At 44.1% G+C, this 26,807-nt stretch overlaps 1 protein-coding gene across 2 annotated transcripts in view; it reads right to left on the bottom strand.

The window, feature by feature from the left end:
- WDR35 (WD repeat domain 35) overlaps positions 1-26,807 on the bottom strand; it is a 1,418,193-nt gene that overhangs the window by 901,589 nt on the left and 489,797 nt on the right. For both annotated transcript variants that reach the window (XM_069605912.1, XM_069605913.1), the window contains one exon: positions 10,097-10,241. In XM_069605912.1, the coding sequence (XP_069462013.1) occupies positions 10,097-10,241 (145 nt within the window). The remainder of the gene's footprint in view (positions 1-10,096; positions 10,242-26,807) is intronic.

Below are 26,807 nucleotides of genomic sequence, written 5' to 3'. Positions count from 1 at the left end.
TGAAATCAAAGGAGGACCTTGAGCGGTGGAATCATAACATACGAGTCTCATCTAATAGGGTTAGACTACGGCTGGAGTCGCATGAGGTGGCGAAATTGGCAACAGCTTATTGTCAGAACAGTACCGAAACCGACTACACACACCTATTGCTCAACTTCAAAGACAAACATGTTGGGCTTAAACAATCAAATATGGAGCGCAAGCACTGGTTTGACCTGGAGATACAGGTCCATAAAAGGCAGATGAGACAAGTGATTCGTCACGCCAGATCGGGAGACCACGGTGTTCGAAAAGAGACCATTAGAATGGCAAAACAGAAGTATAAAAACTGGCTAAAGGCCCATAAACATATGACAGTCCAAAATGATGCAGAATCAATGCTGTTGGCATTAAAAAACAAAAATTCAGGAGAGTTTTGGAGGATTATTAACACCAGGCAAGCACCTCAACAGGCCTTGCAAACGGTTGCACTGTTGGAGAAGGACTGGATAGCCCACTTTGAAGAGCTATATAAGGGGCAGGATAATGGTGCGCCTACGTTTCCATCTCGTTCAATCGATTATTGTAAGGAGGACATCATATCGATAATTGCAAAAGCAAAGAGCTCGAGAGCACCTGGACCGGATGGGTTAACCAATTATACTATCAAACAACATCCGGAGATTTGGGCAGAGCTATGCGTAACCCTGTTTAAAAGAATAAACAACACGGGACTATCTCCTGAATCATGGAAATCAGCGGTCATAGTACCTATATTTAAAAAAGGAGACCGGTCGAATCCAAGTAACTATTGACCAGTGGCTCTTTTGGATGTCTTGGGAAAGATCTACGCTACTGTTTTACAACAAAAATTGGTAGCATGGGCGGTTGAAACAGGTCACGTTGACGCCCGCCAGGCGGGATTCGTAAAACAAGTGGGCTGTTCTGTAAACTTACTATTGCTTAACCTGTTAAAAATGGAGGCCTTGAGATCAAACACAAACATCTACTTGGCCTTTATTGACTTTTCTAGCGCATTTGACACTGTTGACCGTGACTTGCTATGGTCAAAATTGCGCAGGTGGGGCTGTCCAGAAGATCTAGTAGCGGCAATACAAGAGCTCCACACGGACACCTCGATTAAAATCCGACTTGACCAAAGAGGGTCCTTGTCAACCACAATCAAGACGTAAAAGGGAGTCAAGCAAGGGTGCCCGCTTGCTGCTGCAATATTTAGTCTGTATATATCAGACTTGGGAGACTCGCTAGATACAGTGTCCTCTAATCCACCTAAAGTAAATAATGTGCACGTAAGCTGGCTTTTATATGCCGATGATTTGGTGATCATGGATTTGACACTGGTTGGCCTGCAACGCAAATTAGACGCAATCCAAGCCTATGTTGGCGATAATCGCCTGCTGATTAATGCAAAGAAATGTGAAGTATTAATATTCAAAAATCTAAAAGGGGCTACCTCAAGGAAAGTAAAAAATCTAAAATGGTACATGAGTGGGTCCTCAATGACCATATCACACAAAGTCAAATATTTGGGAATGGTGCTAAGTTCATGCATCAATGATGCCCTGTGGGTGGCAGACACGAAAAGGAAGTGCACCCAGTTAGCAAACCAAGCTCTGCTAATGAAAAAGAAATATGGGAAATTTTCCTTGGAACCGGTGCGGATGTTCTATCAGCAAAAAGTCGTGCCGGTCCTGATCTATGGAGCGGAAAATGCTCTGGGATGCTCTTATGATCTGTGGCCCTCCCTGGAGAACCAATTTTGGTCAAAGGTGTTGGGTCTCCCCAGAGGGAACTCGACCTCGTGTATCAGATACGAGTTATCGCTGATTTCATTGCATGCAAGGATCGTGTGGAGTCTACTGGCCTTATATCGAAAAACTCGAGTGCAAGAAAATATCTTGCAATTTGAACTTTTCCATAGCGCAACGTCGAATGGTCAGAATATGGTGGCTTTATGGATGCACAGATGTGAAAGCCTACTAGTAGAATACGACATCAAGCCCAGCTTACTTCACGAAAATCCAGTTGCCTCTAAAATGAAAATCTGGCGCTTGGACTGGGAGAAAACTTGTACTGAAAGAGCGACGGCAAAGCTGATGTCAAATGCGCCGATGGAAGTCCGCCCCTTTACTACGCCTCAAGGGTATATCAATTTATTTGCGGAACCAATGGCACGAAGACGCTTTATGTTATTTCGTTTAAATTTGTTTAAAACAAAAGAGCGGCTACAAAAATGGAAATGTAACAAAAACATAAATCTCAGTTGCAGATTTTGTACCAAAGCACCGGAGACGTTGAAACATCTAGTGTTGTTTTGTAATAGCTTTCGGGACAACAGAACAGTACTGTTGGGACCTTGGGGTACCATCCACCCATCGTTGTGCGCAGAGGAATGGTGGGATCAAATGTTTAACGGCACAGATCGAAAATTGTTATTTCCCCTGACTCAACTTTTAGCAATAATTGAACAGCAGCTGAACATGGTTGTGGATGACTTGGAAACGTATAAAGGGCCATTGTCCATCCTTAAAGTTGATGATATGGGAGAAAGATAGATGGGGATGGTGATCCTGAACGAAGTATTCTGTGGAGTGTGGATGTTTGTAAGAAGTTGTGTTCCGTAAAAAAACGTATAAAAAAAAAAAAAAGGATGAATATTGTTTCAAATATTAACAATGTTGGAATGGAAAAACTCAGCAAGTGCATCAATGTGACTGAGAAGCAGGTGCTGTGGGAAGAAAGTGAGCTGTAGAGGAAATGAAGTTAACGACCGCAAATAGCTCCTTCGATTGAGAGCCGTTTCAATCTTGAGAGTAAACCATTTCTGTTTGGCTGACTTAATAGCCAGATGATAGTTTCTGGAGAGCGAGGCCAAGGCCAATTTATCACAAGAACTATAAGAAGAGCACCACTTGCGCTCTGCTTGGCTAAGCCCCAGTTTAGCCACTCTCAGTTGTTCTGTGAACCATCCCTCAGACAGGCAGCCATGCAGCTGCATGGCTTTAAAGGGTGCCAATTGATCAGCAGTAGCTAGCAGCTCCTGAGATAGGGAGGTAAAATCCGCAGGCAAGTCACTACGACCTTTAGTCATCACCGCAGATGTCAAGACAGACTTATCAATGCAATGCCATTTCATCTTAAGAGCCGTGCCTCTAGAAGGTGTAGTAGGGGAAACTCCAGGGGGTACTGAAAGTGGTCGGACCAAGGGACAGACACTAAGGGGCGGACTACCAGACCCGGGAATGCAGAAGAAAATAAGATCCAGATTCTCCCCAGAAGATGGGTGGGTTCAGTGACATGTTGGGTTAAACCCAGATCCACAAAACCCTAAAAAAAAAGCATCTACAGTAATGACAAGAGGAGGGTTAAAACGGATATTAAAGTCGCCTAGCACTATAAGATTTACATATTTCAGATGAAGCGAAGCCACAAGTTCCAGTAAAGGTAGCAGGAAATGCATATAAGGGCCAGGCGGACGATAGACCAGCAGAAAATGAACAAAGTCGGAAGCAGAGATTTCCAAGCACACTAAAAAAAGCTTCCATGGTCAAATCATGGACTACCGGTACAGTAGTAACCTTAAGGGTGGCTTTCTCCCACCCACATGGGGTGCAGTTCTGTCTTCAAGAATGATTTTATACCGCTCAGGCAAGAAGAATTGGAGAAACATGGGGGCCGAGGGGGCTGTTAGCCAGGTTTCTGTAAAACAGAGTATAGCTGGACCATGGTCACAGATATCATAAACATGATCAGCATGTGCGACAACGGAGCATGTTTGAAGCAGCAAGGCACTCAGAGGTGTGTTAGAGCTGGAAGAAACCACAACAGGATCGCCACAAGCTGAATTAAAATTCAGGGGTAAAACAGTACCTGCCGGTGCCATATCTAACAGACATGAGCGGGAGCAGGGGAGAGACCACATAGGAGGCCAGCCCCTAAAGCCACCCGTGGCCCGGATGGGCCCAGGCGGGTCCAGACGGCCTTAACTTTGGCACAACATGCCCTTTCCCGCTGTGATATCTGTGTGCTGCGGTCCTATTTAGGCACATTGTATAACCCTAGCCAATCCCCTCCCACTGCTATGAACAGGGAAGAGGGACTGCCTCTCCAGTGAGTGTGGGTAGGAAATAAAAACAGAGCTGCCGGTACAGAGTACAAGCCTCTGGGTCCTCAATGAGGCCAGGCACCCTCAGACCCGGTACAGAGCAGGGATACAGGGAAATGAATGCAGGATTAAAAGCATGTAGACCAAATGAATTAAAATAATAAAACGCAAATCCAGTTAGCGTGTATGCGCAGTATGCAGCGGCCAGTCACCCGCCGTGGCCCGGTTGAAACCTGTGGCTAAAAGGAAAATGATGAAAATTATGAAAATAAACAAAATAGAACAAAGGCAGAACCACAAATAAAAGCACCAAGTCAATTGCCCACCGTGTGCATCCACACAAGCCAATACGGCACTGAGACGGAAGGAATATGGCCAAAGAACAATATGGCCAAAAAGAGAGGCAAACATCTCATAACACGGACATCTTTGAATGCTACCTACTCTTAGTAGCCATTTGCGGTAATTGCAAATTACGGTAGGAAGATATCCACTGCCATCAGCCTATCCTGGACACACTGTATGTGTAACTCAAAATTAACAAAAGAAAGAGTTATAATGGCAATTCACTTTAGGGTGATGAGTGCAGTTGTAAAAATACAAGAAAGCCACGCACCGATTGTCTTATGGACTGATCAGTCTCCTCATATAAATGATCATAAAGCAAGAGAAGTAAAGAAAAAGTCTTAAACTGCCTCAAAAACATCACGTCGAAGCCAATACAAAGCAAAATGAAAGGATGTCCCATAGATGTCTATGGGAGGAGAGTAGCAAAAAGAAAAGCCTTCCTAACAGTAGCGGTTATCGATATCTAGTGATCATCATACTGGGGATTTGGGAAGCCTGAGGTGGTGTGGTAGGAGCAAGGGGAGAAGGACAGAGAGAGGAACACCCAATAGACTGACCCCCTGCACCCTAACCACAAAACCAATATCAAGAATTATGTTTTGTTCTAATAAAGACCCTTGAACAGGCTTCAAGCTTCTGTAGAATATTAAGGCCATAGACAAGGCAATAGACAAGGTAAAGGATGAGGGAATGTAGATTGGGTTCAAGAATCTGGCAAACGATGAAGCAGTGCAGCAGTAGGATTTTCTTGAATAATCAAATAATCTAGATGCCGTTTTGTTAAAGAAGAACGAGAATGACTAAGAGTGAGATTATAAAATAAGAGTATTGTCAATAGAAAGAAAAATAATTTGGAATATTTTCAATTTTAGATGCAAAATAAAAGGCAACATCCTTAGCACACAACGTAGATGAAAGTGATGGATCGGGAGGAGGAGAAACCAGTATCTTTGTAAATTCATGTCACCCAATGATACCCATTATTTCGCTGGATATGATATGATATGGCATTTTCAACGCGCCTATACACAAGTGTTTCAAGGCGTGACGAGGCAGGGAGGGGGGGACAAGTGAACAAAGGGAAGACAGACAACGATCCTACTAGGCCGAGTGTCATTCAGATCATTGTGACAGCACTGCAAATACCTACATAGAGGCAACGTTGTATGCCATTAACAACATGACTGTCAAGCTTAACCTTCTTGCAGTGCTGGGGGATTTTAATATTTGTCCTATTAAATTCCAGATTCATCTTTTAAAACCGCAGTATACATTCTCACCTCCCTTTATCAGATGATCCCATACACAACCGAAGTCACCCATTAGACTTTATCTTCTCTAGGGATCGCTGCATTACAGTGAAAAGCCCCGGGACTCTAAACCAGATTGAGAAGTGTGCCATCACTTGCCATGTAAAATTACCCATCAAACATTAACAACAAAAAGACTCCCTCACTGATAATTCTACATTATTCCTGGAAAAAAGCATGCAAAGAGGAGATTTTAACTCAGTTCCAGTAGCATATTTCAGAGTCCAGATACAATCTCACTGAGGCAGAATGGCCCATGACCATTGGATCCTTTCTTCACCAAGCAATGATGTGTGTGGTTATACCACGCCTGAGCAGGCCAAATGCCAAAATGGCATTGGATAAACTTTTTATATAAAAACCATCATAAGGAAAACAACAGCATTAGTAACTTGTATTGAAAATCCGTTCATATTGTGTAAGATTATATAGTGTGTCTACATTGCCATACATATGGCTCATTAACCTTTCCTGATTCACATGACTGGCTTTTCTCATTTAAAGCATATAAGCAGTGGCAATGAGCTTTATCAATCTGCTGTTGTAGTCCAAGAAATGCAACAAACAAATCTGACCCTCTCACACACTAAACTGCATAACATCTTAATTATTCACTTATAGAGAATACTAGTGGAAAAGCATACGCATAAAGGAAGCAATTTTAAGAGTGTAAATATACTATGTGGTGTATTTTAACATAATTTATGTTAATAGAAAAAAAATGTTTGTAAGGATCTTGCTCCTTTTACGTTAAGGAGTTGTAACCTCAAACAAAATCTCACAGAATCTGTTGAAAGTTCAATACAGTACATACGGACAATTGTATCTGCTCCTCATTGTCTTGGATTCCACTTATGAATTTTGGACTCAAATAAATAATGATGAGGGATGTCAGAGTAATACAATTCACATGCAGCATGATTCCAAGTAGACATGAGATCATAAAATAAAGTAAATTGAAGTCAAATAAAGTTTAAAACATACATGAAGAATAGTATCGATATAATATATACCAAGAAACATTACAATGAATAATTACATAATACAAAAGTACATTAAAAAAAGTAATTTATATTGTTAGAGAAATAGTGCTTAATCAAATGAATTTCTGCTTATATTTTTTTATGTATATTTTTTCTCAGTGTATGCAACTTGAAGTATGCTGTTGTCTTGGGCCTTTTCTGCAGCTAACTGTATATTATTGTTGAAATACATACTTTGTTCTCCTGCAAGATGAACTGGATGTCTTATTGTTGTATGCGTAAGGCAACAGCTCCCTCTAGCAGTGATAACAGGCAAAGTGGGCAGGACGGCTTCAGACAAACATAAATCTGGCCTTTTATTATATAGCATCAGAGAGGAACATTCAAAAGGTAGATCATGGTGTCATTACTTCACTCATATTAATCAAGAATGGCCTCATTCATACCTAATTCTCCTCACTATTCACAACTGCTTGACTATTTGATGACACCATCAAACAAACCACCTGCATTTGAACCATACTGCCTTGTGTTGTATCTGAGAAATATTTTTAACTCAGTCCCTACTCATCTCTCAGGGTGGTAGATTGACTGGCAGAAACTGCAGTGCATTCAATTGGATCCCCCACACCAATAAGGTACACTCCCTTGTTCAGTAGTCCATCAAGTATTGCCAGCTCTGCTTTAAACCAGGCTATTAAATCCTTCCCCCAGGTCTCAAAATGGGCCCCTACTCGACTATGAATTCGTAGGCACTTTCCTTTTGGCTAGAATAAGGGATAGGTTTGTAAATCATCTCTTCTTTCTTCCAGTTTGTTAACCCCAATATGCAAGCCATAGTCCCTCCAGCATCTTCTTTCCCATAATAGCTAGAATCATATAAAGCACATTATCCCCAATCACCGAGCTACAGGACAGTCCTAAATCAGCTAGCAAAAAATAATAAACAGTATGGACAAGAGGGGCATCTGTAGCATTTTGTGGGTTTAGTATCGTCAAATATACTTATATGTATATGGGGTAAGGTAAGTGCAGTGAATATAATTGAATTGGATCACCTTGAATTTTGCATGTCTGCTAATGTTTTTACCATGGTGCTCAATCTAGTTCATTGACCATCCAGAACCTCCAGATCCATAATCCATGTCACCCTGAATTTTAGGACTGTAAGAGATATATTGGTGCGGATCACTTTGTACAACAGAGAGTAACTTTGTCTCAGACACCAGTTCCAAAGCCACCCTCAGAATCCCACTAGTTTTAGGCTTTTCTGGTAGTTCTGGTGAATGCTTGCATGCTACACTCTGGATTGCCAAATCTTGTATGAATCAGCCACTTTGGATCCCGAATTTCCACCACAAAGGTTGCAAACCTTTCCTCAGTAATGGTTTCATTTAACTACATCTGCCCTTTTTCTGTGGGTCGCATCAATATTCTTGGTTACCAAACACCCAAGGCCCCACACTGGGGCCCTTGCGTCTCCACTTCATCCTCTTTCCTAGTCCATGGCAGAGTTTTTTCATTGTCCCAATGGCTCTAGGCCAGCAACACACTGGTGTGCTCTCTTATAATAATAATTCAGCCATCTTAATGTCCCTATGCTTGCAGACAATAGAACATTTTCCAGCAGGTCAACTTCTATGGACCATTGTTTCCATTTTGTAATTGTGCTGTGAAATAATAAAGTGCAAGATCTCCTAATCTCATTCCCTCATCCCCAGTGGATGTTTAATTTTCGCAAGATTAGGTCCATCTCCCCTCCATAGGGTTCAATGTGGGCATCATTAGAAATGTGGAACATATTACCATTTTACTTAGGGCAACCCTACTTATCAAAGCAATCAGCAATCTACTCTACATACTCAACAAGTCTCCCAAAGTTCTTTATCACTGTTCTTACATTAAGTTCCAACAACATGACAAGGTCCCATGACACCTACATCCCCAAAACAGGTGCCCCCTTGCCCTGCTTATTTGCCAAATCGGAAGTGTTGGTTTATTTACCTCAACCATGTTGTCCAGGAGGTATATGCATTATTTATTTCAATTATTGTTGGGTCTCAATATAAGAGAAATACATCGCTTCCACAAAGAATTGTAAGGCTTCTAACTGATCTCACTTAAATATAATACGGCGACCACACATATTCTCCCATCAATCATGGCAGATGGCAGCCTCTCAATGACAACAGCAAATAGCAATGGTGAGAAGGGACGCTCCTGACAAAGAAACACCTCCTGGCGATGGGTTTATTGTACAACAGCCTTATCTAATGCCTGCTCTCTGGGCCAGAATTACGTGCATATACACCGAGAATACAAAGGCCTTTTCTGAATCTAAAGAGACCACCACCAGATTTTTTCTCTGTGCATTGGACATCTTCATAATATTGAGGACAAGTTCGAAATCTCTTCCAGTATCTAACATGAGAAAACGCATATTATACTACATGCATCACCATCACCAAAGAAAAACTTTACATAATTGGCTTGGCTTTAACATACACCCAGTCTCTTTTTGACCAACTTGCTCAATTCTCAGTCACCAATATATCATGATATAACTGTGCAACCAGTGCAGCCTGCCTTCGAAGCATCTAATAATGCTCTGGAGGAATTTGATCAAGTATTTGTTGTCAGAGTACTGTATTTCTTATGAACCAGCACATGCTCGCATACCAGAATGTATGCCTTCTCCCACATGTAAAACTCAGGCATGCAATCTGTTGGTGGCACAGCACCTTACTGATTTACCAACTGCTTTCTTTCTGAAGGTGTGTTCCTGATTGACCTAAAGAAGGCTTTAATATCACCACTGGCCAAGGAAAACCTTCATTAGATACAATGGAGCCAGCTAGATTCCACTGAATATCTATTTACCCCCACCTAGCCAAGTCTAGAAACACCATCACCAAAAATACAGTTTTTTAACGCCAAACAAGCCCCTTTTCCAAATATGTGGGCAATACCCTCACCCTTCTTAGAGTGATACAAATCTATAAAGGACCTCCAAGAGAGCCCCATTCCAACTGGCATACACCTAAAACTGTCCAGTGCTGCGTAAAAAGCGTGTCACCTTCGCACTGAAATCCATCTTAATCATATCAAATTCAGGGGCCAAAGCATAGCATGGCAGAGTGGAGTCTCCTACATCATGGCCCCATATTTACAATTATTTTCTCAAGATATTTAAGTATGATTCACTTATATGTTCAGTGATTGTTTACATACAATGTAGGCTCAAAGTGCCACGTACTATGAAATGGTTTAATTTTCCCAGTCAAAAACTAAATTTTGCTACGCATATTTTACTATGAACACTGATTTCTATTTTCATTTAAATAACATACCGTTCTCGTCCTTCCTTTCTTATCCGTGTCACCTGATTGATCTCCATTGCAGTGAGCTTTTTTGCCACGCGATACTGCCAGATATAAAATGCTTCTTTGGATGCAGTAATTACATGTGTTTTTGTCATGGTTACAAATAAGGGGCCTGTTGGGAATATCAAAATAATCCACATGTGAATAGTGTCAAATTCAAAATATCATCACTTCAATAAATAGTTTATTCAAAAAACCAAAACACTTATTAATTGTAATATTTTTTGTGTATAACCAGAAACAACCATCTAAGAATGATCATAGCATAATATAACTGTATACATTTTTCATTTACGCTTCAAACGCAGAACCCTTCCCACCCCATCACTCTCTCTCCTCGCACCCGTTTGATCCCCTCCCTTGCTTGCTCTCATATAAACCCAAAGAACAAACCCAAAGAATACAAACAGGCCAAGATCGGTTGGTAAACACTCTCCACCAGAATTGTTGGTGTTTGAAAATCTTGTGTCTGACACATCATTATAGAATTCCAAAAATATGCAAGGGACATTTGCCTGATCCTATTCCCAGTATCTTCCTGTTCACCCCTCTACTGGCTTTCATCAGAAGTGTAGTAGTCCGAAGGCTCTCAAATGGGCCAAGCATATAAAGTCTTTGTTGTGCTGCTCCACGTATTTTAAGAGGTTGCCATAAATCTGAAAGAAAGTTGTCAAGTGCTACTTTATGGGGTATCCAGATATATGTTCAAAAAGAAATTTTGAATGACAAAAATGTCGAAAACATTTTACCTAAAAAAGAAATTCAAAAGTATTATTTTTTAATTTACATGTTTTATTTGTTTCGCGAGTAAAAAAAAGGGTTAGAAAAAAGCTGGGGGGGTTTGAGGGGGCGAACCGCCCAATTCCAAACAAAAAATAACAAAAAAAAAGACATTCGAAATTATTTTTTTTTGGTAACATTTTTTTTACATTTTGGCATTCGAAATTATGTAATTCAAAATACTCACTATAAACCACTTTATGGCATATTTTAGTTTATCATGAATAAGAATGTTCTTAATCTTGCATACAAATCTTACATATCTGGGTTTTGCCTGGATCTCCAGAGTCCCCCAATCCCTAACGTTGCTGCAAGGAGTCCTTTGATATGACTTCACGAGACACGTTGGCTAAAGGAAAAATCCTCTCCCTGGGCACACTCAATAAACAGATGTCCGACTCCTTAGGTATCAAGTAGTCACAGATTTTACAAAATCCACTCAAATAATTTGGTAAAATGTATAAATGTAATAATGTACCCACCACACTGTATCCCCCTGGCGCAAGCCTATTTCACCCCCTCACACAATGTTTCAAAGTCTTTGTGACCCAATGCCAACAAAAAATCATTTAAATACTGTTCTTCATGTAATGTGCAGATAGATGATGTGGCTGACTTAGTCCAAATCTTCCTCCATGTCTCTCTATCCCAAACTGCTGTGGTAGGTCAGAAACAGGAGACGGAAAAGGACATAGTTGAACAGACATTTAAAGAAAAGAAAACCTAAGCTTATCCCTACATTCTAAGATGAATTCCCTATGCTACAAAATAACAAACCGTTGTTTTTCAGGACGTCTTACAAAACAAATTATGTCCTGTGTGTACATCTTCAGCTAGCCTACTTACATTCTGCCACATATGAAAATAAATAAAGAAAAAAAGATGAATAAAGTCATGGCTTAGTCAAAAGGGTCCCTCCCAAGGCCCTTGTAGTTTTTTTCAACATGATTTACCTGAATAACCAAAAGAACAAAATCAAAAAGTCTCTGGGTTTTGGGACAATCGCCCCAATGTTCGTTCTCAAGAAGTAAAGAACGTATCCATTTTTTGAGGATGTGCTTTCTTGACCTGTATAGATACGTCTGTGCAGGAATAACAACAAAGTTCAATCTCTAAGTGCAAAGCCTTGATTATTGAGTCTCTTCTATCCCCGTGTGGGACTGATTCGTGCAGCCCCCCAGTGGGTTTTGCGCACTCTCAGCCCTGGTGAGTATGTTACTTCTGTTTCTTTCCATGGTAGTATTTGGTTCAGCCCCAATGGCCTATTGACCTTCTTGGCCATGGTTATTATGTTTCTTCGGTCCCCCTTTGGGGTCCGCCTGTGCTCATCCCCAAGCGAGTAATGGGCTTTCTTGGCCATGGCTACTAGCCCTCTTCCATCCCCGTCCAAGGCCTTGCTGCTCTCAGCCCCAGTGAGCTCTGGAATGTTCAGCCCCGATTGGCAAGTCTCTCTTATCCCCCTTTGGGATCATGTGGCTCTGGGCTCGCGCAACCCTTTTTGCGGTTTGCGGCACCGCCCTCCTTCCAATCCCCTTTTCCTGCCACGTACCTTCTCTTGCGGTGCGGCTCCTGCACAGCATCAGGATCCTGGTCCCTGGTAGTTCAGCGGCTTGGCGTCGGTGTGCGCGGGTACTGTGTTGTTGTGGCGGCTTTCTGCGTCAGCGGTCCCAGATGTCTGGGATCTCGCCTTCATCGAAACAGCTGCGCTGCTCCAGAAGCTCCTGCACTCTGCCCACCATGTCCTCTGTGCGGTCCTCATTCCTCGAGAGGAGGGTCTGCCTCTGTGTTGCAGAGCGGGTTGCTCTTCTTGGCTTCCTGCCAAATGTTCTCTCTCTGGATCGTTCTCTCACTCACTCACTCACTCTCTCACTCACTCACTCTAGGTTCCTCCCTGGATCTAGAATAAGAAGTCCATTGGTCATCAGGCTTCAGAGGAGGAGGGAGTACGCAGAGGTCAGTCACCAAGCCTTCTACCTTAAAGGCATGTGAGCAATTGGGACAGTTCGCATGTAAGTCAAACACTTGCTCGTCACAATATTTGAATGAACGCCTCCTTAGATCAGCCCTGAGCAAGTGAGTTTCTTGTATACAAGCTAAATCTTTGCAGTGAATTTTAGTGAATCTAATCCTCTTATGCTGCACATTCAAGCATCTGACATTAAAAGATAATACTTTGAAGGTGTGCAGTTTTTAAAACAATCCACAATGAGATCATGTTTTTTTTTTCTTTTTTTTACTGTTTTCTTGGTTTTAATATTATACAAATGCTTATCAATACAATCTCTTATACATCAGTGCACATTGCCATGAGCCATTCCATGACATCACATTTTACTGCAGCAAACCATTCCGGGTACATCCCAACGTCCCCCCTTCCCTACCTCAAACCACCCCCTTCCCCCGTGTTGCCCGTTGAGAGATGAGTCAATTCTCTACTTTACATATCTATCTATCAGGGGTTGGTCCTTTTATGTCTCTGTAGAGGGCTCTTGCTCTGTCTCTGTAGCTGGTGCAAACAGCGACTGGGTGAGTGTGTTCCATGTGGCTCTTAGTGTCACTAGGGGTTACATGTGCTGCTCGTCTCCAAGCTGTGTCTTCAGCCAATGCCAATTTTTTGAGGTCTCTCCACCAGTCCTCCAGGTTGGGGCCTCTCAGGGACTTCCAAGTCATTGCTATCCGATGCTTAGCAAGTATGAACGCCAAGCCTTTCATCTTGGAGACATACCGTAACTGATTGGGGCGTGTAAGGCAACCGAGCATGCAGGCTGCGGGTATTAAAGGGTTTATACTGAGACCTCCTTTGTTCAGTCTATCCGGTATTCCCTCCCCGTACCACTGTATATTATGGCAGGACCAAAACATGTGCAAAATGCCTGCGTCCATGGTAGCACATCTGAGACAGTGTTGTGTTTCTGCCCCGGGGAATTTGGAAACCTATCATATCATATTCCTTGTCTCGGGAGGATAGCTCAGGGGCAACGTCCTCGCCTTGGAAGCAAGACGACACAGAGCAACACATGTTTGATCCCCGGGTCTGCACTTAGAAACCTCTGGGTATTAAGCGTGTTATAAATAACCTTTCATAACATATCATATTTTAAGGGGTGTTAAGTATGATCTATGCGTGACATAAAGTTGTATCAATTGCAGCCTTGCAATTCGGGACACTTGCTTATGGTAACACAATATCTGTGCCCATTGCGTATCTGGAAATGGAGTGCCCAGGTCCTCTTCCTACCTGACCCTTATGGTTGTGTCTGTAGGGGGTCTACTTGTCAGGAGAAAACCATATAGCCTAGAAACTGCGTCATACAGGGTGTCAATTATGGAGTGTGCCTCCAACATGTCTCCGTACATTGGCCACCTGCGTACTATCAGGTTTTTAATGGTGCAATATAACAGGTATTGACCCTGATGTAGCCCTCTATTATTGGTGAGCTCTGGGAAGGGTGTGAAGGAGGTATCAGTAAGCAGGTCCCCTATTGTGGCAATGCCCTTAGGATTCCAGTGTGTCCAGATCCCCAGATGAACTTGAGTTGCTTCAGAGGCCAGAGAGGCTAAGGGAATCTGCTCCAAATACGGGTCTTTCAGGTTAATTAGTGCTAATGCTCTATCCCACAGTTGAATGTCCAGTGCTATCAAGTACAGATAACTGCTAATACCGGTCCGTTCGCGCCACATTTCACTCAAAAAGACGAGTGGCACTGCCGGCTGCAGTAGCGTAGTATCTGAGGTAGGTTCACCTGCCAACCATCCTACCAGAAATTGCAATTGCCCCGCTATGTAATACAGCTCGAAGTGGGGGACCCTAATGCGCCCCTCTTCGTAGCATCTTTGTAATGACGCTAGAACAACCCTGCGTCTGCCTTTGTGCCACAAGAATTTTCTGCACAAGGAGTTAATACCTTTAAAGAAGGCCTTGGGTATATTGTATGGGACATTTGTGAAGTAATGTAGGAGTCGCGGTAGGACAATCATTTTTAATAGTGCTGCTTTACCCATTAATGACAGGGACAATTTGGTCTAGAACATCAAGGAGCCCTTTATCCCCTCTAGGGCTTTTTGTGTGTTATTCACATGTTCCTTGGCGGGATCATGGTAGATGTCAACCCCTAAGTAGCGGAATGTGGTGTAGCTCCATTTTATGGCCAGCACTGGTAATTTATTGGGGCGCGTCTTGGCCAGTCCTGCCAGTGGTAACAGTGAGGACTTTTCCATACTGACTGTAATACCAGAAATGTGAGCAAAGCTGGCAAGGACTTTGATTATTAATTCCAAATTATCTTCCGGGTTTTGCACAGATATTAGCGTGTCATCAGCGTACATGGAAATCAGGTGATGTGTACCCAGGACAGGTATGCCCGTCGTCATGTACTCTGATCGTAGATATGCGGCCACTGGCTCCATCGCCAAAATGTATAGCAATGGAGACAACAGGCATCCCTATCTAGTGCCTTTCTCTAGCACCCAGGGTTCTGAGAATTGTCTACCCGTCCTGACTCGTGTTTTGGGTCCTTGTATATTATTTCCACCTATCGTAGATAGTATAGGCCACCCATCGTAGATAGTACGGGCCAAAGCCTAACATGCGCATAGTAGCGTCCAGCGACTCCCATTTAATGGAATCAAATGCTGTTATTGCATCCAAAGCTGCAACAGCGTACAGTGTCTCCCAAGCTGCAGTGCTGTACATGATGTGATGTAGTCTTCTCAAATTCCATGACATGTTTCTCCCCGGTAGGTATCCCGTTTGATCAGGGTGTGCCAGTGTGTGTATGATCTTTTTTAGTCTATTGCCCAGTGTTGCCGTCAGGATTTTACTATCCTGATTAAGCAAAGGCAAGGATCTATATTAACTACATTCCTGTGGCGGCTTATGTGATTTCAAGAGAGGTACTATTATAGATACTCTCAGGCTAAGCGGGAGAATTCCAGAGTTATACGCCTCCATCAGGGTGTTCAGTAAATGTGGAGCAATTCTGTTGCAAATTCTTTGTAAAACTCGCCATGTAGGCCATCTGTGCCTGGGGTTTTTCCAGAAGGTAGCCGCTTTATAGTGTTCATCAACTCCTCAGCCGAGATCAGAGTATCTAGGTTGCTGGCTGTCTCCACATGCAGCCTTGGGAGATCTATTTCACTTAACACATCCTCTGTGAGCAGGTGTGTGGTCATGGGAATTTCCTTATACAGACCGGTAAAAGTTGTAAAAAACGGTATTAATCCCTTTTTGAGTGTTACATGTAGTGCCCTGCTGCGTTTGTATAGAATATATGGGTGTGCATTGTTCTTCTTTCTTACATAGCCATGCTAGCAGTCTACCTGGCTTGTCCCCCTCCGCATGCTGTCTCTCTACATATCTAGTGTAGCTGTGCTTCCCCAGCTGCTGTCAGCAGTTTAGGCACTGTTGCCGCAAAGCCATTTCTTACGCTCCCCCATTCCCCAGGGTGTTATGTGATTGTGTCAACGCCTGTAAAGCGTCTGCGTCTTCCGCTGTGGACAATTCCCTCCAAGCGTAGCCTGGATAACCCCTGATTTTGCTACAGCAGTACCTCTAAAGACCACCTTTAAGGCCTCCCATAGGGTTCCCGCGCCGGGCACACTCCCGTCGTTATGTTGGAAGTATTCAATGTGTCCAATAGGGCCTTGCTCCTCAGTTTCCATGTTGGGATGGGGAGCCTCGGGTGCGTATTGGCACCGCAACAGCAAGGGAATGTGGTCCGACAGGACCGTGCTCTTGTAGTCTGCTGCCATTGATTCTCCTATTAGATCCTTCCCTACAAAAAAGTAATCCAGCCTTGTGTGGACCACGTGTGCCACAGAGGTATGAGAGTAGTGTCTAGAATGCGGGTTGACTGTTCTCCAATTATCGACCAATTCGAATGATGTTAGAAGCGTTTGAAGGGCCCTGGCAGGTGGGGAGGGTTTTAGAAACTTAGAGTCCGACCTTTCCATGCAAGGATTCAGAACACAATTGAAGCCCCCCCGCCCCTCCATAAGACTTCTCCATTTCTGTAGGGGCCGAACCTAGGGTACATTGTCTGGATGAAAGCTTCTGTGTTGTGGTTAGGTGCATATGTATTTATTAGACAAGTATCTACATTCTCTAAGAGCCCATGTACCAGAACCCTTCTGCCCTCATCGTCTGCCTTAAACTGGGTCACTTTAAAGGGTACCGTCGGTGTTATCCACGTCAGTACTCCGCGAGTGTACGCTCAGTATGTGGAGCCTAACATTTTCCCTCCCCATTTCCTAGCCAGCAGCTCCTGCTTCTCTATCGTGAGGTGTGTCTCTTGTAATAGGGCAACGTCAATTTTATGTCTGCGAAGGTAAGAGTACACTCTGTTCCTTTTCACAAAATTATTTAGGCTGCTGGCATTCCAGGTTAACAATTTTAACTCGCTAGCCACTGACTCCTCTCCCTCGGTGTGTCCTGAGCAACCAATGCTTCGGGCTGTCCAGGGCTCTTTGCTTCCTCGAGTGGGTCACAGCTCTGCTGCCTCCTCCATCACAGTTTCTCCTTCTCTGAGCCACAGTAGTTCTCAGCCGGCGCTGTCCCTCAGGTCTTTCCTCTTGGAGTCCGCCTCCGCTGCGAAGCTGCCTGTAGCACGGCGAGCAGTCTGGGCCTTCTCCTGCAACTCCCTATGCCGCGACACCGCTCCGGTCTCCATTTTGGTTTTTTGTTGTTCATCTGGCACCAGACTGCACAGAGCTTTCTCTACATGTTCCAATATGAATGAAGTTTCCCGAAGCCGAATCGCTGTTCTGCAGACATTCCCCCAACTTCAGAAACCGCTTGGGTTCACGTGTCACAGCGTCTGTGCTTATAATTCCCAGGATATTTACGGATCATGCAGGAGCTCCTCTTCAATGCAGCCCTACACCATGGCTGCCTAGCCACGCCCCTGATTTGAGCTGAGTTCTTGTTCCCTCTCGCCACCTGCATGTCATTCCCTCCCCATCAACCCCACTTCCCCCCAAAAAGTGCAATCCCTAAACACTTTGGATAGGACACAAAGTCAATCTATGCCAGAAAAAGTCACCCTAAGTCATCATCTAATGAGTAAGACCCTCTAGAGGTCAAATCCCATTCATCCCATTATAGCAAAGCCCCGTTAAAGTCCAAAATATTCTTTCCTTTAGCCTTTTCCTCGTCGGTATGAGAACCACACTGCCTGGCCATAACACTTTCTAAATCAAGAAAAGTCCCTACAGTACTCATGTTTTATAATCAGCTGTTACAATCTTTAGACTGGTGCTTACTGTAAGGAAGGCATGGTATCAAACAGTGAAGACAGACACAAGTGATCACATTTCAAGGGGGTTTATTGAACTACAATTGGGTTTGAAAAACGTCCATCTAATCCTAAATCTAAAGATGGGAGCAGGCTATGACCATCAAATAATAATGCCGCAGTCCAAGTAGAGTCTGGTCAAAATAAAAGGGCTTACACTAATAAACCTAATTGCCAATCCTTACTGCTAAAAATAAATGGTGTGGGAAACAATGTTATACAAAAGAATAGTGTTCAAGAAATGACGGGATAGTTGAGCCATTAGCGCCTCTTCCCCACATTTTCAGCATGGACAAGGCGGCACACTCACGCTTAGCATAAACTCTGGCTTTTCCAGCACGAGGATGCAGTTCAAAATCACAGTTTCAGGGCCTTCTTCACCAAAGTCTCTTTTCCATTCAAAGTCTCTCATTTCAGAGGGCCTGATGCAACAAACAAACATTCAAAGTTCCTTTCTCCTCACGATTCTCATATGCACAACTTCTCGGGTGATTCACTGTTCACCCCGGGTCCCCGTCTGCTGGGCTCAGACCCACTTTAACAAAAAACCTTCAATTGGTCGCCCTTCTGCCAGGCTCGGACCAAACTTAGCTCATTTTCAAAACTTTCTTTACCATATCTAAATCTAAGACTCGACTGTGCGTGGGATTTTGCTTGACAGCATTACAGGACCACTTTGATTTACTATTATTTGTTCTCTTCGTAATATAACCCTTTTACTTTCACTTGTCACTTCTCAGCAGGATTCCTTACAGAGACCTTCAATTGAGCACCCACGCGGTGCCAGACCACTCTGTCAAAGGTATCATATCAAAGTCTCTTCAAAGTTCAAACACTCATCAGCAGTTTAACTATACTTTCATCTTTAACACACACGTTTTAACAATGTTCGTTCCAGCGTTCACCATACAATGTTGCTGCCTAAAAACTTAGCTTCAAAACAGACTGGTCTTGTATCGGTCCTTCCCAACTCACCGGCTGTATTGATTTCACAGATGCTGCTTTTTTCTTGGTGCCAAGGATGGTACCACAGCGGCTGCTGCTTCTCCCCGCCTCGATTGACCCGCAAGCACCCGGGTATCTCAGACACACAATACAGGATTCTTTAGCCTGGTTTCCTGGTCTTACGCTTTCTAATCTCAAGGGCTCTTGAAAGTAACAGTTCCCTGTCGGAAAGCTCCAGGGAACTTCCCTCCTTGCGATTCTCCCCTGGTTTCTTGTCTTTCTTCTCTCATTCAGCTGCCGTCTCGAAACTGCTGTTTCCTTGTGTGCTTTGCCTTGCTCAGAGTATGCTTACGTGCTCCACCTTTTAGCCGTGTGGGAAAGCTTAATGCAATTCAGGTGTGAGTGATGGTCAGTAATTGCCTGACTTCACCTGACCACTATATTGGGACACGCAAGGTATACTGCTCGGGTGTTAGTCTGTTTTCTCCCAGAGCGGGTTGTCCGTGTGAAAGTGGTCATGTAGGAAAAGAGGGTTGGGGGTAGAGTTCCTATATATCCTATCTGATAGGATGGGGAAAGGTATTACAGGGAAGGGGATACAGCGTCTCGTCATCCGGTGTCCCACTCCCCAAGGACCCCTCACCCAGGTGATCCTCCTGCACTGGTCCACCCGCAGAAGCTGTATCCAAAAGCGATGGCCGTGTCCTGTCCAAATGGATGACAGATACCCTGGGACTAGTGGGTGAGACACCTTCTGGTGTCTCACATACCCTTCCCCTATCCGATGTAGTCACATCTGTTTCACAGGGAAACAGAGAAAGGAAATCGACGTTCCCCTGGTCTCTATGTTTTCGGTGCTCCACAGTGAAACAGTAGGGTTGGAAGTCTAAGAACCATTGCATGATTCGAGGGTTAGAGTCCTTTCGTTGGCTTATCCATACTAAAGGAGAATGATCTGTGACAAGTGTGAACTTCTGTCCCAGGAGATAGTCTCTCAGATGGGTGATGGCCTCTACTTCTAACACAGAGTAGTTTTTTTCACGTGGGAGGGGTTTGAGTTCCTATGTATCCTATCTAATAGGATGGGGGAAATGTATTTCAGGGAAGGAAATACTGTGTCTCGTTATCGATGTCCCACTCCCACTCCATGAAGACCCACTCACCCAGGTGATCCTCCAGCACTGGTCCACCCCCAGGAACTGGATTCAAAAGCAATGTCTGTGTCCTAGCCACCTGACAGATGACAGATGCTCATGGACTAGTCAGTCAGACACCTTCTGGTTTTTCACAGAGCACATAATGATAATTAGCAGGATGATCATAAAGCATGCATGAGGTGTAGAGGGAAGAAAGAGGTATGGAAGGACAGGAGGTAGACTGGCATATTTTAACTGGGAAAGAGAAAGGGGTCATTAAGCAAGGAAAAACAAGCTGTTTTTAAAATTTATGTTGAACACGTGGTGTGGAGTTTTGCTAGATTGGTGACTGCATTGCAAATCTGTAACCTGGTTTCTCACATTACCAGGGTCCCTCCCTTCAGTTAAACCATCTGGAAGAGTGTATGGAGACTCTATTCCGCTCATTGTGAAAGACCGATAATAAATGCAGCTTCCTCAATGTTCGTCACTTTGCCAGACACTGTACCATGTGAAGGCTAGGCCAAATGAAAAGGTCCATCTGTAGTTGAATCCCTTGTGCCTTAACAGGTCAGTCACTTTTTGAAACATTAGTCCTTTCTGAAGTGGTCAGGGGCCATATCTTGAAAAATGAACAGGGACAGGCCTTGAGTAGACAATCAAGTTCATATCCTGACCCTTTTCAAGAATTGTCTGTTTTGTCTTATATACATGAAACTTAATTAAAATGTGTCTTGGTGTAGGATTCTCTCTTCTCCACCAAGGCCCTACTCTATGGACCCTGTATAGCACAATTCCCACTCATGCCCAGGTCTATGTGAACCAGGGACTGCTGAATGCATCTCTTTAGAGTCTTGCCCTCAACTTCTTCGGCTAAGCCTTTCACCCGTAGGTGTATTCACTGATTTCCAGATCTTCAAACATATCCAAAGCCCATTCTGATGCTGCCCGACATTACCCCAGACTCAAGTGTGATTTTCCAATATGAGATTGAAGGTCCTGAATTGCTTTTTCATTGTCACCAACTCTGGACTCTATTTCTATTCACCTCTAGTCCAATCTCTTAATTGCTTGCATTGATGGCTCTTGTGGTTGCCTGAATCTTTTAAGAGAGTTTGCTCCCAATGTCATCCATTTGAGTAGCCAGACATGCAAGCAAGTCCTGTCTTGTGAGCAGGCCTGTCTCCACTTCCTGAGTATGCACCCACTACGGACCCTCGGCTGAGTATCTACCAAAGGGCCTCATTGTCTCTTCTTTTCATTCATCTTGTTCGACTTGAGGGTACCACAAGCAAGGCAAAGTGGTTTTCTACCGTTTGTTGGATACCGCTGCACTCATTGATCAGGAACTACTGAATTAGGTTCACTTCTAGTTGAACTTTTGAGCATGCAGTTGTTTTTTCCCAATATGTATATTAGCTGCAGGCCTTAGATTCGCTGCTGTGCTCCCCTCAGTTCACCACAGATTGTGTCCCACTTAGGCTCTGAATTATTTCCAGTTATTCCATTTATCAAAATACTTTACCACATTAGTCTTTTTTAGAGGATTCAGGACCAGTTCCCAAGCTGTCTTAGCTAAATGGCAGTTCAGAATCCTGGTGAACGTTCCATGACACCCGTCTTCAACCTCAGGGACAATCAGTAGCCAGAACTACCCCCCCACCATCTTGGAATGACACAGAGACACAGTGAGACACAGAGACCGACAGACAGACAGACAGACAGACACACAAAGTCTCTCTCCCACTCTCTCTCAAACATCACTACATCTCAAGACATTATTTACCTCGTTCTGTGTTCTAAACCTTTGTGGAACTGACAACTGGACAGCCTAAGCTAATATTCACAGAATTCGAGCAAGGCAGGAACTTGGTTCCCTGGTGTTCCTCTGTGCATTTACATGTTGGGAGACTGGAATGACAAACTTAGTACTGTGCCCGATGATATGGAGGGGTTCCTGGCTAATACCAAACAAGTGGGTAGGGACAAAAATAGAGGACAGTGGGCCAAGAACAAGTCACACATGTAGCACAAGTGCGACACGTGGGAGGTCACCAGGCATACCAAGCAAAGGTTGTGCAGGTTGGCGGAGAAGTAATTGAGGACAACCGGCACAACGCTTGAACCCATTGGGCATGACACACAGTGGGAAGTAGGTCAATTTAAGTTTTACATGTTGCAGTCCCATGGCAACGGCCCATACCACCCATGGGCATGCTGGGAGAGCGATGAGGAATCTGTGGGAGGAAAATCCATCAGAAAGAATATTACCAGGGGTATGTAATTTGTCATGGAACAGCTTTGCCAAACCTAGCTTCAAGTCCTGACAAGGAATCCAGGCAGTAATGCTTAGTGATGTGTGCAACAAAGGACAGGTTGTGGCATTACATATATCCTACCCTTCTTTGAGGGGCTGAAGTGATAGCCACTCCTCTTGTGGAACGTACCCTTAATTTATCAAGCATATCCCTGCAAGCTAAATTGTAACATTCAGAAATACACAGAAAGGTTCAAACGAGATGAGGTCTGTTTAGTAACAGCCTGTCCTAATATATGCCCATTATAGCAACGAAAAGTTGTTCGTTTTTGCCCGATATAGCCATTCTGTTAATACAGAAGCTTAAAGGTTTTTTTTTTTGTATCCAACCAATGTAACCTCTATTCATCCTTAAAAGCATGAGGAGGTGGGTAGAAAGTAGGCAGAACTATCTTTTGTGCCAGGTGAAATTCTGACACCACTTTGGGAAGGAAGGAGGGGTGTACCTTCAAAACTACCTTATCCTTAAAAAATACAGTTAAGGGCGGTTTGCACATCAAAGCATATAGCTCACTCACTCTGCGAGCACACGTGATAGCCACCAGTAAAATGGTCTTTAAAGTCAAAAGTCCAAGTGGACAAGAATGGAGAGGCTCAAAAAGAGGTCCCATCAGGAAATTCAAAAGCTGATGAAGGTCCCAAGCCAGAAACATGAATGGAACCAGAGGGAAGATATTCGTATTCTCCTTCAGCAACTGAATAACAATGGGAACCTTAAAATAAGAGCCCTGTTCAGGCATACCCTTGAATATAGACAGTGCAGCCAAGTAACCTTTAGCAGTAGACAACTAAAGCACTTGGTAGGCCAGCTGCAACAGAAAATACAATACAATGGGAGTGTCACAATTGAAAGGATCAATATTGTTGGCTCTACACCAGCTGAAATACGTGTTCCAATGGCAGCGGTAAAGCGTTTTTGTTGTTGGCCAGCTAGCCGAAACCAGCATCTCAATAACATCTTCCGGAAGATCCCAGTCCTCATATCGTAACCTCTCAGAAACCAGGCGTGAAGATTCAGGGTTTTGATTTCTGGATGAAGAAGACAGCCTGTTTTTTGGGAGGGTAGATCTGCTCTCTGGGGAAGATTAATTGGAAGGCAGACATGTCCAAAAGTTCCAGGTAACACGTCGTCCTGGCCCAATCAGGATCATGGACTTCCCAAACTTCCTCAACCTTCTGATGATATGAGGAATGACTGGACTGGAGGGAACACACATGCGGAAAATCCCAAAACACGTCCCTGAGAGCTCCTCTCGGAGGCAATTCCCTGGAGTAGAAGAGGTTGCATTTCCTGTTGATGCTGGATGTGAACAGATCCACTTGAGAGGTTCGCCAATGGGCAAAGATTTCTTGAAGGACTTCCTAAGCTTAGCTCCCATTCGTGAGAGACACTGATCTGCCTGCTCAGAGCATCCGACACCGCGTTCTCTTCTCTGGCTAGGTGAACGGCCGATGGAGAGAGACTCCTTCTTGAAGTGCACAAAACCAGAGCTGTATTACCTCTCTGAACAGTGGTAGTGACCCTACACCAACTCTCTTGATGAGGTAATACATAGCCACTGTGTTTTCCATCAGATCATTCTTCCCCTGCACAGAGGGCAAAAAGGACATCAGCGCTAGTCTGATTGCCCTCAGCTCTAAAAGATTTATGTGCAGTTTGGACTATGATGGAGATTAACGAACCAACGGCCGCCGATCATTAGATCATTCAAGTGGGCTCCCCATGCTATGACGCAGTAGTCGGTAACTACTTTCATCTCCGCCCATGGTTGCTAAAAAAGGTTCCCCTTTTAACACATTCACTTGGCAGGCCTACCACAGGAGATCCTGTGTGACCTTGCACAGAAACTGAAGAAGGTCTTTTGTGCTGCCGGAGAATGGTGATCATTGGGATCTGAGAGCCCACTGGAGAGATCTCATCCTCAGACAAGCCACTGGCACCAGGAAAATGCAGGTTGCCATGAGGCCAAGCAACCACCGAAAATCAAAGGCCAGTAAATGTTGGGCATCCTGAAATGTTTCCACCATCTGCATGATATGCTGACCCCTCAACTTGGGGAGCAAAGCTTTCCCCAAGGAAGAATCCAGGACTGCTCCAATAAATTGAAGCTTTTGAAAAGCTGTCATGTTGGACTTCTTGAAATTGAGGGAAACGCCCAGCTTTTCGAGAGAGTGGTCGGTGCTGAAGAGAGGATCCAGATCCTGTTTGGAGAACAAGCTCTGAGAGTCCAGTCGTCCAGGTAGGGAAAGATGTGAATCCCTCCCCTCCTTAGATTCACTACCACCACTAACATCAACTTGGTGAAGACTCTTGGGAGGAGGTGAGCCCGAAAGGCAGTGCCCGAAACTGAAAATGAGAACTGCCAATGGTGAACCTCGGGTACTTTCTGTGCTTGGGATGAATAGGCACATGGAAATAAGCATTCTGAAGATCAAGTGACACCACCAATCCTGGAGTTGAAGGGACTGGAGGATCTGCAAAAGAGTGACCATCTTGAATCTGTTTGTTCTGAGGAACTTGTTTAAGCATTGCAGATCCAAGGTGGGTTGCAGTCCCCAGTCTTTCTTGGGAATCAGAAAACAAGGAGTACCATCCCTGGTTCCTCTCTGCTACAGGTACCCTTCCCATTTTACATTTCTCCAGCAGGGGGTGGATCTCCTACAGAAGGAGTGGATTTGGTTACCAGAAGGATTGCCCGGGGGCACTTTTTAAGGAACCGGAGACAGTACCCATGGGCTACTATTTGCATTGCCCAAGTATCTGAAGTAATGCTTTGCCGTTCTTCAAGATGCTGAGTTAATCTACCTCCCACCACCATCTTGTGGACTAAGGACTTAAAGCGGTTTTGGTGCTGGACGGCAAAGAGGCAGAGGCTGTGAGTGTAAATTTACCTTCATGTCCTTGTGCCCACGAGGTAGTCTTCTCTGGCCTCTCTGAGCCATTTGTCCCCTTTTTCTACCGACTGACGAATAGAACCAAAAGTAACAACCCCATCAACTTTGAAAGGATGAGTGGGTCTGTTGTGGTTGGCGAACTGCTGCTCCTAACGACTTAGCAGCTGCCTTGGATGCCTGCAGTTTCTCTAAACTCTCATCAGCCTTAGAGCCAAAAAGGTGAGAACCATCAAACGGTATGTCTAATACCCTAGCCTGCACATCGGGGCAAACCCTGACTTGCACAGGCACACAAATCTCCCAGCAACCATACTTGCTGCCATAGATTGGCTCACACAATCAAAAGCGTCTAACCCTGATTGCAATGATTGGCACATAGCATCCTTACCATCCTGGACAATATTAAGGAACCCTTCCCTCATTTCCTCCTCAGGGATATTGTTCTGTGGCTTGAGCCACAAGATCCCACAGGGTGAAAGAGTTATTTGCCAAAGCACATGTAGCGTTAATGTCATTCAGAGCCATGCTTCCTGCTGAAAATACCCTCTTTCCCAGGGCATCAAACTACTTGTTGTCTGTCAGGAGGGATCATCGGTTAGGCAGCTGCCGTCAAAGTAGATGTAGCCACTTGCAAAGTCTAGACTTTCCATGGTAGGATGCTTAGAAAGATACTATGGGTCTAAAGCTTGAAGGCACCCACCTTATCCACGTGTCCCAACAATAACAATTATAAGAAATAAGACTAAGAGATAAGTTGCAAGGATAACAAAGTTTATATAATATAGAAAATGCCTTCAAAGAACTATGCTGCCCCAGAGCGCTCTGCCAAAAACTACACGGCCAGCACGTTATAAAAGACATCGATGACGATTTAGACTAAGACAGATGTCATGTTGCTGGTTGGTGGGGGACCTATAGATTGGTCTGCTTTATACAGGATGCCGGGCCCTAATTGGCTGCCATTCCCCAGTCGTTCTTGTTGCACGTTGGTCAGCTGAGCTCATCTCCGCAGAGAAGGTCAGTTCATGCAGGCGTTACATTTCTAACTAATCTTAGCTAACAACAGGAACTGGTAATTTATGAACAATGGCAGATACCTGATTAGCACATCAACAGGGGGTTTAGTAAGAGAGAGAGTAATATATATGCATGCCGACCCCTGCATTCCGGGCTTCCTTTGTACTGTGGTCCCCACAACCAAGGGTCTAACCTATGAGCTTGATCTACCACCGTCTTTCCTGGTGCCTCATGTTACGAACAGACGTGTATTGCTATTGAGAGAATATATTGCTACCCAGGATTAGGTTTATGGT

Source organism: Ambystoma mexicanum, chromosome 4p (genome assembly GCF_040938575.1).
Source record: "Ambystoma mexicanum isolate Mex_15411 chromosome 4p, UKY_AmexF1_1, whole genome shotgun sequence".
Lineage (NCBI taxonomy): Eukaryota > Metazoa > Chordata > Amphibia > Caudata > Ambystomatidae > Ambystoma > Ambystoma mexicanum.
Note: the sequence above shows the minus strand (reverse complement) of the source record. Positions and strands in the feature narration are given on the sequence as shown.